Source organism: Oryza brachyantha, chromosome 10 (assembly GCF_000231095.2).
Source record: "Oryza brachyantha chromosome 10, ObraRS2, whole genome shotgun sequence".
Classification (NCBI taxonomy): Eukaryota; Viridiplantae; Streptophyta; class Magnoliopsida; order Poales; family Poaceae; genus Oryza; species Oryza brachyantha.
In genome coordinates, this window is record NC_023172.2 from 14214804 (window position 1) to 14226861 (window position 12058).

General features: G+C 42.3%; 2 protein-coding genes across 2 annotated transcripts; one reads left to right on the forward strand and one right to left on the reverse strand.

Annotated features, from left to right (window-relative positions):
• Positions 1–4381: 4381 nt before the first annotated feature.
• LOC102711734 lies at positions 4382–8017 on the forward strand. Its single transcript, XM_040528033.1, has 5 exons — positions 4382–4779; positions 4884–5281; positions 6802–6841; positions 7123–7500; positions 7575–8017. Exons 1-5 carry the CDS (start codon positions 4456–4458, stop codon positions 7938–7940), a joined length of 1506 nt encoding a protein of 501 aa, XP_040383967.1. The 5' UTR covers positions 4382–4455; the 3' UTR covers positions 7941–8017.
• A 785-nt stretch (positions 8018–8802) lies between these two features.
• Positions 8803–9874, reverse strand: LOC102711464 (probable glutathione S-transferase GSTU6). Its single transcript, XM_006661922.3, has one exon. It carries the CDS (start codon positions 9791–9793, stop codon positions 9095–9097), a length of 699 nt encoding a protein of 232 aa, XP_006661985.2. The 5' UTR covers positions 9794–9874; the 3' UTR covers positions 8803–9094.
• Positions 9875–12058: the final 2184 nt, after the last annotated feature.

The window sequence follows — 12058 nt, forward strand, 5'->3', positions numbered from 1 at the left end:
GTTTCATTTTTAATAAATATATTGTTGTATCAGCAAAAACGATGGCATGGCGTGAGATTTATGAGGAGAGAGATAAAATCAGTTTCACCTACATAATCATGAAACAGATGGTGCATCGTTTCCAATACTTTTGAAACTGAATGAAACCAACGTAGGAGCACAACCAATTTCATTTTAACTTCTTCCCACCAAATCCAGCAACAGTTCATGTGGTAAATTAAATATAAGTTTGCTTAAGAAACGACAAAAAATGAAATGTATATCGTTGGACCATAGTGGACCAAATTATAACAGTGCGATAGATAAAACAATATATACATACAGAAAAGTACCTTGTCGGAAACAAAAGATCGAAGTTGCCTTAAATCCAATTCTATTTTAATATCTATTGTATATAAAATATAAATGTATAAATAAAAACAAAACCTAAGAGTAGTATGCCAAATTCAAATCACCTATTCCAGCTTCCAGGTAAAATTGTGCGGGTAGTAGCATGGGTAATGAAAAAATAACGAAAAACTTAATTATCCATTGCCAATATCGTTAGTTAGTAATTAGCATAATGATTATGTGAATAACTGCAAATGTATGCTCCGTGCATTGCAAAGCGAAAAGCTCCAGTATTGATCAATTTTCTTCAGAAAATCGAAAGATCACTACGTAAGCAATTGTACAAGCTCTCTATTTTTTTTCAACTGTACAAACTATTTTGGCAATAGGGAAAATCCCAGGGTTTAGTACTCCCTCCGACTTTTTACATTGGCGTCGATATTTATACCTAGGTTTGAATACTCGTATTATTAAAAAAAACTACGTGATTATCATTTATTTTGCTACGTTTTATTTTATAATTAAGTAAATTTTAAGAAATTTTTTTTTCATACTGGTATAAGAGAGATTGAATAAGATAAAGTATTTAAACATACGAGTAAAAGTTATCGACGGAAAATATACAATTCTAAGATGAGTACGGGTTGGTCCGATGAAATATCGGGCCACAATTTTTCGATTTGACCTCTTAACATGTGTTAATGCACGTCGTTGTACTGGAAATATAATGGAGAAAGGATCAGTCTGATTTAACAGAAGCACGGCAAATCTGACTAGAAGTGGATTGTGTCCAGAAAATTTAATGTTCCCTTTCTGTCGTTTAAAATTCATCTCAGAATATAACTTCTTTTTACCTAAACATATTATAATTATCCCTTATTTAATTATTTTTACCTACCTTTATATATCACTTTTATATACTTAGGTTTTCCTTTTGTCTTCTGTCCTCACTCTTTCCGAAATGTTGAACAAAATATTTTGAAAAAAAATATACAACATTCATTATCTCATATTTCTAAAATAGATATTTTTACTTTATTATGTAATTTTACCGTTTATACTATTAAATAGCTATTATAAAAATAAAAAACCAACCTTAATCTTAATTTGACATGATTCCTTAATAACCGTGTAAAGCTCCAAAAAACAGCTTATATTTTGAAAACGAAGTGCAAAGTACTGGCCACCTAACCCTTTAAATCTCAAAATGGCGTTGATGCACTCAAGTCTGCACCAACAGAGACATGCAGGCCGGGTCACAAATGACGCTTCGCGTAATAAAAGGCAACTGCTGTGCCACACGATGAACAGGAGACTAAAAGCTATCCATACTCATCTTTTCTATATTTATAAATCAAAATTTATAAATTTTTAGTCTTAAATTAGCTAATTTTAAATTTTTTCATCATACTTCATTTTTTCAACCTTGTATAGAAATTTTATACACATATTATTTTTCGTTTGTAAATATTTCGTTTAGTTTTTTCCATAAAAAATAGCAAACAATCACCTCATCATCGTCTTAAAGTGAAACTGCATACATTAATTCCGCCCTCCACAAATATAAACATTTATATCTTTAATATAAACATTTATATCTTTATTAGCGGAGATTAATTAAGTAGAACAAAATCGAAGTAATTTTCAGGTGCTCTTACTGTTTTCCGTATTTCGTTGGCATACGCATCCCATGCTAAAAGTCCCAAAAGAAAATATTGGTGTTGCCAGAACATTTGTAGCTTGTTTCGTTGATAACCAAGGCTTTGTCATTGCCAATTTTTGGGTTTGACCCATTTTGAAGCACATGTGGAATACTCTTGGATACCAAACCAAACAGATGGCAAAGAAACAAACAAGCCCTAAAAGCCCATTTACACATAAGCCACACACTTTATGTTTCTTTCACAATCAACTTCGACAATAACAGCATTTGGTACAGGACCCCTATAGCATGTCCGACATAGCATGAATACATTTTTCTCCCGATCTGACAACGTTATCCTATCACACCACACGGCTCATTCACACAATCAAATAATACAGTCCTAGTAGATAAGAGTACATAAATTTTAAAGAAATATTCAAGTATTATACGTGGCACAAAAGGAGGAGGGGTGTTAATGGGCTAAGATTTGTGTGTCCTTTCATAAAACCCACTTGATCCTTAAAAGTTTTTAGCTTTAAAATCTATAAAATTTTAGCTCACACTATTATATACCTAACCTTTAAATTTCGTGGACAAAAAACTTACGCTTATTATCGCAGGAGCTGCCACCTAAAAAGAAAAATATAAATGTTTATGGTAGCCAGCTATTTTTCGGTCACCTAAAAATACATAACAGTTAATTGGTCCAGAGGTGCAATATTACAATTTTCTTCTTCTCTTTCCCCAACCCAAAAATCCCCACACGCAATATGCAAGCCACTCGTATATGACGTCATTGATATCTTTCCCGCACACACGCACCGGCTTCCTAGCTTGCCCTAATGGCCTCCTCCCTACTCTTCTGTAAGACTGAGCAGCGGCGACTGCCTCGAACCTTGTCATTCTTTCCACATACTTTGACCACTCGCGTGTAGGGGTGAAAATAGGCAAAGCTAGACCCGTGGTTTCTTTTACAGCTCTATTTAATTTTTTTAAAAAATTATTCAAAACTCTATACAATTTTATTTTCAACTCGTTTTAAATCCGTTCCTTAAATTTTATAGACAAAATAGTTAGGCCTATTACCACCCCTACTCACGTGCCTTCTGCCTAGCTGCCTACCTATTCCATTAGTTTTTCACCGTCCTTGTTGGCGATGTGGCTTACTAAGGGTCTTATCATTTCGTACTTTCGCCTGTGGTTAGTAGTTAAATTTTTAATTTTTAATCTTAAATTTAGAGTTGATTTTGACATTTGTTTTATCATTGTTTATTTTCCAGTAGATTGATAAAAAATAGATATATTAAAGTTTATTTTTAAATAATTTTTAGTTTGTAAATATGTCATTTAGCTTCTTTTTACTAATAACAAACCAGAAGATGGGCCTGTAATGCTTGTGTGTCATTGCCATCTTCCTCTCTCTCTCATCTGTTTATGCCTCTATGATGCTCTGGTCATTTGATTATGATCCCATGGCTTGGACCATATGGCGAAAATTTCCCTCAATTTTAACCACCTGATGTCTATCGAAGGTGATATTTCGATTTCTCATGGTCGGGAGGAAACAATATATCCAATGGGACAATTTGCTAGGAACAAATATGCAATAGCTTATCTTACCTCAAACGAGTGGTGTTCAGTACTTCAGCTTCACACCAGAATAAAACTAAAACATAATGAAAAATCATCGATCAACGGCCGCCTTCGAGCGAGCAACCAAACGTTCCCTATTCTCGACCGACCTGCCGAACCGAACGTGCTTGTTAATTGGCCGGCCGGGCCGGCAGAAGTCATCATCAACACAACCCTGCGTGCTCACGACAAATGCTGCTGGTGCAAAAATTGAAATGAATTTGTCCAGCCGCATACCGGGGTTCGGACCCACGTGATCTAATCCTCTGAGCTACAGACCCAACTCAAACGATATATTTATAAGTAGAAAATAGTTTATAAGAAAACTTTTACATACGTGTTCATAGCTATCTAGAAATCAAGGTTGTAAAATAAACTTCGGCGAAAAAATCTTAGAATTAACTCCAAATTTCAAATTAAAAATTCATATTTTAGTTTAGAAACATAAGTAAAAGCCAAAAGATGAAATTGTTATCTCTTCCGAGAGTAAAAGCCAAAAGACGAGGATGGTATTTTTTCCAGGAGTATCGAAAAATGACTGTTTCTCTTCTCAGCCATTTCATTTTGGGTTAAGAAGATGGAAAAATGGCTTCTCTATGCATCCAAACGCAACGCGTATGGTTCAGGTTAAGCGACGATACATATATATATATATATATATATATATATATATATATATATATATATATATATATATATATCGCGTTCTTGGCAGCCAGAATTAACGTACCCCAGTATTTTCCAACGATCGAGGTAGAGATCGTCATCAAGGTTACGTATTTTCCAGGGCATCGATCGATCGGAGGAGACGAGGGGGCGAGCGAGCGAACACCGGCCGGTCGATCGATATGGCTGATCTGAAGCTGCTGGGCGCGGTGTCCGGCGTGAGCCCGTACGTGATCCGCGCCCAGATGGCGCTCGCCGTGAAGGGCCTGGCGCACGACTACCTCCCCGAGGACCTCGCCCGCAAGAGCCAGCTCCTCCTCGACAGCAACCCGGTGCACAGGTCGGTCCCCGTCCTGATCCACGGCGGCAAGCCTGTCTGCGACTCGCTGGTCATCGTCGAGTACGTCGACGAGGCGTTCCCCGGCGCCGGCGCCGCCGCCCTGCTCCCCGCCGACCCCTACGACCGCGCCGTCGCCCGCTTCTGGGCCGCCTTCATCGACACCAAGGTACGTGCTGTGCACAGACTGTTTCTTCTTTCACTGGCCTTGCATTGCATTGCATCCGCACGTACTCGCGTGTTTGACGTGGTGATCAATCACTGAATCTGCAGGTGTTCCCTCCGTGCCTTGCAATCCTGGAGGCGGCGGCGACGAAGCCGTCGGAGGAGGAGGAGAAGGCGGCGAAGGCGAAGGAGACCGTGGAGGCGCTCCGGCTCGTGGAGGGGGCCTTCGGTGAGTGCTCCAAGGGGAAGCCATTCTTCGGCGGCGACGCCGTCGGCTACCTCGACATCGTGCTCGGGTGCTACCTGTGCTGGTTCAAGGGTGCCGGCGACATAACTGGCGTGGCGCCGCTCCTCGACGCGGCGAGGACGCCGGAGCTGGCCGCGTGGGCGGCGCGCTTCAGGGCGGCCGAAGCGGTCGGCTGCTTGGTTCCTGGGGTGGAAAAGGTCGAGGCGTACCTGAACAAGGTGCTCAAGCCGAAGTGGGCGGCGGCGGCGTCCAGCACTTAGTTTTTCATTGTCTGATCGCCGCGTCCGTCAATTCCGTCGTTGACGGCATGAAAATGCCAGCTCGAGTAACAGTGAGGTCTCATCTGTAATTTGTTCGTGTCTAAGAGTTGCATCCACTTTGTTGCTCTAAAATATTTCAGTATATTCATATGAACAATTTATCATTCTTAAGAGAGTATTTAGAGGTACCGTATTTATCAGTGTGAAATTTAATAATTTAAATACTTTATGTACATATATTTTTCAATGATGGTAAAATTGTACTATTTATAAATATGAACGCGCCACTCATCTCTGACTTTCTGAAGCTTAGTTATACAATTCTCAGAAAAAAGAGACAGGTTAGTCAAAGTTGCTAAAGTACTGTGACTTGGATCAATCGCAACCGTCCAATGCACAGTGGATGGATCAGAATTATCGCTGTGCAACATTGGATAGCTCCACACGTGCGGCCCATTATAGTTGGGCCGAGCGGAAATGAAATGCGACGGTCTGCGGCACATTATGACTGGGCCTGAACAGGACAGTCAATTACATTCGGCCCGTAGTAGTTCGGCCTTAACGGGATTGAGACTGAGGCTGCGTTTGGTAGGAGGGTGAGGATAGGTTAGTTTTCCGGTGCTTCCGGTGCGGAAAACGTAGTAATAGATTAGTACATAATTAATTAATTATTAAAAATATAAAATAAATTAATATGAATTTAAATAACTTTTATATAAAAAAATTTTGCAAAAAAATATATCATTTAGCAGTTCGGAAAGCATGTGTTTGAAAAAACGAGAGGTATAAGATAATTTATCCTGCTTGCCAAACGCGGCCTGACTCGAGGCCCGTAGTAGGTTAGCCAACTGCACACTGATGATGTGTCAATATTCTACGCACGCATGATGTTGCCAAAGTGGCAATCAACGTCAAAATGCATTTTCCCAACATTGTGCAATTTTATCATTGATCCTTAATTATCTTGGCAACGTAATAAAATACTGTCAAGGAATCCGCTTACGTTGGCACAGTGCATACATATATTCACAGATACAACCTCACGAAATGCTAATCCTATGTCGTCGACGACGACGGGCTTCCTTTCCTTCTTTTTTTTTCCTTTGCATTTTCTATAATAAGAGTGAACTCCACTGGCTTCTTACATTATGAAATGATAAAAAAACGGGTTTTTAAAGAAACCATTTAATTTTTGTTTCGGTTCTTTTAGAACCGATGACACTTTGACTTGAGTTTTGTTTCTGGTTTTTTTGAACCTATGTTTGTTTTTTTCGTGACGTGAGATGAGAAAGAGCATGGATAAATCTGCTTTTAAGTAATAGAGATGTGCGAGTGTGACCTAAGTTGTTTCTTCTTTTTTCCCCATCGATTAAGTTAGAATTGGTGGTCCTGCATGCACTGTTCACCCTCCCTAGCTAAGCCATGCTCCGGATTGCTCCCCATCCTCATGGCTTGTCCCTGATTCGGCGCTCCAGATTGCTCGAGCCATGGGATGGACGGTCCTGATTTCGCCACGTAGCACGAAACAGTGCCCCGACGAGGACGCAAGCATCTCTTTGGTCAGACATCCTGACGTTGGATGACACCTACCGGAGCACTTTTCAAGCTATTACGTCCACTCACTCGATTCCTTCGATCCAAATAATTCAACAATCTTATCAATACGTAGAAAGAAATCATTCAGAATTAGTATTAGACAACCTAACCTGCATTAATTCATGAATAATCCTGAATTCCTGATCCAATGCATGCGTACCACCACACGAAAATCTCAGTATAAATCAATCACAGTGTATGTAGGCATATGCATCCAGTCCAGAGATCAATCCAGGATAGCTAGCTCCAAGGTGAAAACTGTTTCTGCAAACCAAGCAGCTTGCAGGCAGAAATGGCGGCAGGGGCAGGAGACGAGCTCAAGTTGCTGGGCGTGTGGGACAGCCCGTACGTGAACAGGGTGCAGATCGCGCTTAATCTCAAGGGCCTGAGCTACGAGTACGTCGAGGAGGATCTCATGAACAAGAGCGAGCTACTGCTCAGCTCCAACCCGGTGCACAGGAAGGTCCCCGTGCTCATCCACAACGGCAAGCCCATCGCCGAGTCGCAGCTCATCGTGCAGTACCTCGACGAGGCCTTCGCCGGCACGGGCGCCTCCGTCCTCCCCGCCGACCCCCACGAACGCGCCGTCGCCCGCTTCTGGGCCGCCTACGTCGACGACCAGGTACGGCGCCGCCGCCGCCGCCATTGCTGTTGCGTTGAGCTCAAAGCGTACGTTCGTAACATGTGCATGCACAGGTGGGGTCGCCGTGGTACACGATCCTGTTCGCCCGAGAGAAGGAGGAGAAGGTCGAGGCGGCGGCGCGGGCCGTCTCCGCGCTGGAAACGTTGGAGGGCGCGCTCCGGGACCTCTCTGAGGCGAAGACGTCGGCGGCGCTGTTCTTCGGCGGCGACGGCATCGGGTTCGTGGACGTCGTGCTCGGCAGCTACCTGGGGTGGTTCAGGGTGATCGAGAAGATGATCGGCGTCAGGATCCTGGACGCCGCGAGGACGCCGCGGCTGGCGGCGTGGGCGGAGCGGTTCGAGGCGGCGGACGCGGTGAGGGGCGTCCTCCCCGACGACGTCGACAAGGTGATCGACTTCTTACAGACGTTCCTCCATTAGAGGGTCGTACGTGTGGTTGGTGCTCTGCTCTGTTCTACGCGAATCAGTTGTATAGAGCAGTTTCCTTTTTATGTATAAAGTCTATATGTATAATATTTAATATATAAAGTTTATATATATAATATTATGTATGTAATGTTTAGAGATATAAAGTTATATACTTTATACGTATAAAGTTTTCTGTATAAGATTCGCTGGTATGAGAACTGCGGGAACGTGTGCACATCAGATCGACCTATCCTTGAATTGTGCAGGCTTGAATAACCGATAGGCCAATTTGTCATGGCAAAGTGGGCTGAGATAGAAATGTGGTGTACCTGCAGCCCGTTATACTTGGCTGAAACATGATTGTGATCTAGATTCTAGACGTAGTGTGGGCGTTTATTTGGTAAATTCGGTATCGGTTTTCGATTTTCAACTAAATTTTGGTTATTAGAAAGTCAGGAAACAATTAGACTTGAGAAAAAAATATGGACCAAACAATTCGATCTTAGTCACAGTACAAAAATTAGCAAGTTGCATAATGCAAAATAAATCGTAGAAATTTTTGACACATAAAACATAAAAAGAATATTGGGCTGCATGTATAGGAGTAAGAATGTGAACGATTAGAGTTTAATTCTATTTAACTTAATGGATTGAAGGTTGTATTTGGGCCTTATTTAAAATCGGCCTTTCTAGTTAACCGTCGGCCAAACGAAATTTAGTTTCTCACTACTAGGACTGAATTTCTCGTCCCCGTTATTTTCGATCTAGGTCTCGGTCTTTTGCTATCCACCCCTAATTGTTGGGCTGGAACAAGGTTATACGTGTTACAATTGCATTTGAACTTGAACATGTTTATAATATACTTGTGGGCGTTGAATATTTGTCGTTAAAATTACTTCAATGTACAAAGTGGCTAATGCAAACAAATTTTACATTTTCAATTTTTCAATACGTTATTAAGAATGGTAAAATTGCTTTAAAACTTCAATTGTTTTATGATATAAAACGGGTCGTATATTTATGCATCACCGTATCGGAAACAATGCAAAACGAGCTGGCTCCCTGCCTCATCACAAACTTGGTACAAACTCTCAGTCTGAGACAAGCACTTGCACACCGGCACATGCACACGCGTGGCAATGTGTCATCTCGGTATAACATCAGTCTCACTTTGCTTTCGAGGCGCTCACGCCAAGCAGGATCAGCCTGAACTCGAGCATCTTGTCGGCGTCATCCGGCACGACGCCCTTGGCCGCCTCACTGGCGCGGAACCGCTCCTCCCACGCGGCCAGCGCCGGCGTCCTCGCCGGGTCGATCAGCCTGCGCCCAATCAGCTTGTTGATCGCCGTGAACCACCCGAGGTAGCAGCCGAGCACGACGTCGACGAACCCGATGCCGTCGCCGCCGAAGAAGGGCTTCCCCCTGGAGCACTCCTTGAAGGCCTCCTCCAGCGTCTCCAGCGCCGCGACGGCCTGAGCCACCGCCTCCGCCCTCTCCTCCTCCGTCTTGCTCCGGAACAGGATCCCCAGCCACGCCGGCCGGACCCTGTCGTCGACGTAGGCCGCCCAGAACCGCGCCACGGCGCGCTCGTAGGGGTCGGACGGCAGCACGGGAGGGCGGTCGGGCCAGGCCTCGTCGAGGTACTGCACGATGACCTGCGACTCGTTCACCGGCCGGCCGCCGTGGAGGAGGACCGGCACGGTCTTGTTCACCGGGTTGGAGGCGAGGAGGAGCGCGCTCTTGTCGGCCAGATCCTCCTCCACGTACTCGTACGGCAGCGACTTGAGGTTGAGGACGACGCGCACCCTGATCGCGTACGGGCTGCTCCAAACACCCAGCAGCTTCAGCTCGCCGCCTCCCGCCATCGCCAAGTCGATCTCACGCTCTTCAAGTCTGGAGGCTGGAGCTAGCGAGGAACTAGGAAGTCGATCGATGAGGTTTTTTTGGTTTGCCACCTACGATTCAGGCCATGGTGTTATATAGCCGGCGCCGTGCATGCGAGTGTGTGATTATGCGTGTGGATGTCCGGACTGGAGCGGGAACCTCTGGAGCCGATGTACCTGGCCAGCTTATGGGAACGATTGATCAGTACGTTGATGTCGCAAGGATGGTCGTCACCCGTGGTAAGAAGGTCAAAGTGGTATTTTTTTTCACTGTTGGTAGAAAAAAAATAATTTATAAATAAAAATTTTTATATACGCGTTCTTAACGATTTAAAAGCAAAACCTAACCAATAAGCTATTCTAAAATCAACTTTAAATTTAAAATTAAAAATTAAGTTTTACTTTATAAGAACAAGCAAAAGCGATGATACTAAGACTACAAAATTCCAATAATTTTGTCTCGCGGCAACAAGACTCTGTACTATGTAAGCTGTGATGGCCAGATCATGGAATTAAAAGCTTTTTTCAACTTTGTAATTTGTTGTGACTTATTTTATTCTTAAATGTATTTTAAGCTAGACGGTCAATTTTATATCTTAACAAGTTACTTGAATAAGACAAACAGCTGAATTATATGTCAAAGATTGAACGATGTCAAACATTTAAACTGAAGGGAGCATTTGGGCAGGGGATTAGCAGTAGCAGATAGCAACGTTCATTTTCTTGAAAGAATCTTACACTGTTTGTCGAAAGGAAAGTAGCAGCCGTAGTTAGCAGCCACCGCGGATTAGGTCTGCTAATGGGTTAGATGAAAATGGGTTAAATAAGTTGGTTTTAATTTGAATTGTGTTTGGTTGGGTGCAAATGGATTGTAACTTCAAATGGTCTGGATTGGATTGGGTTAAAGAGACAAATGGATTAGTATGGACTGGATTTGGTTAGGTTATTTTAGGTTTTAAATGGATTTAACCCGTGAAGGATAAATGGATCCTTTAATTGGATAGCTAATGGATAAGATAATAGACATATGTAGGGCCCACATATAGAAATCGACCAAAATTTGCACAAAGTGCTTTTATACATAATAGATCATCCCACTAAATTTCAGTCAAATTTGATAAACTTTTATAGTGTGAACGCGAGTTTTAAAATTTTATGTCCGAGTTTATACATATCAAATGGTGCATCCATTTTGCAAGAGTGGGTTGAATACATTTTAACCAAAAGGGTTGGTGCGGGTTGGGCTAAAATCAAAGTTGGATTGGTTTGGATTGGATCCTAATAAAAAATAATTGGTGCGGATTGGTTTGGTAGACTAATTAGAAAAAAAATAGATTAGAACAAATTTAAATTAGATTACAGTCCACTGTGAGGCTTACCGCTGATTAAGCACTACGGATCTTGTGATCCTTTAGAAAAAACGAGGAAAAGTGCCCTACAATACAATGGCATTTTACTCGGCCAAGAAATCTGCCTTCGACATGCGGCCACATGCCCTTTCCTGGCCCTTTCGTTCCATGAGGAGAGCACAGTGACACACAGTCTATCTGACCGATATAGCCGGCGGTGCGGTGGGTGACCCGACGAGGAGGCCAGCGAGCATGGCGAGGCCACAAGAGGCACGTGGTTGCGCAGAGCGACATGCATGCATGATGCCATGATGATGTGACAGGCCAAGGTGAGCAGGAGGTGGCTTGTCTATGCATGCGTCAGACGTTTGTGTCCGAAAGAGCGAACGAGCAGGCAAGGCTTGCATGTACGGATTGCTGGCCCGCTGGAGATACAGTCCGAGTGGCTGTCGGGATCCCGGGATTTTTTTTATAGTCATTTGTCATATCGGATGTTTGGCGTTAATTATGAATATTAAATATAAATTGATAATAAAACTAATTATATAAATAAAAGTTATTTTATTAGACAAAATTTTTAAACCTAATTAATACACGATTAGCAAATGTTTAGTGTAGCATCACATTCGCTAATCATGGATTAATTAGGCTCAATAGATTCGTCTCGCAAAATAGTCTAGAGTATGAGGTGAGTTTTATTAATAGTCTATATTTAATACTTTTAATTAGTGTCCAAATATTCGATGTGACAAGCTTAAAAAACCATGAGTGTAGTTCAATACTACCTTTGCCTTTGTTACGAAATAAGATTATTTTTCAATTTTTATATAATGTTTTGACTATTCGTCTTATTTAAATTTTTTTCGATTAATATTTTTATTCTTCCTAGATGATAAAG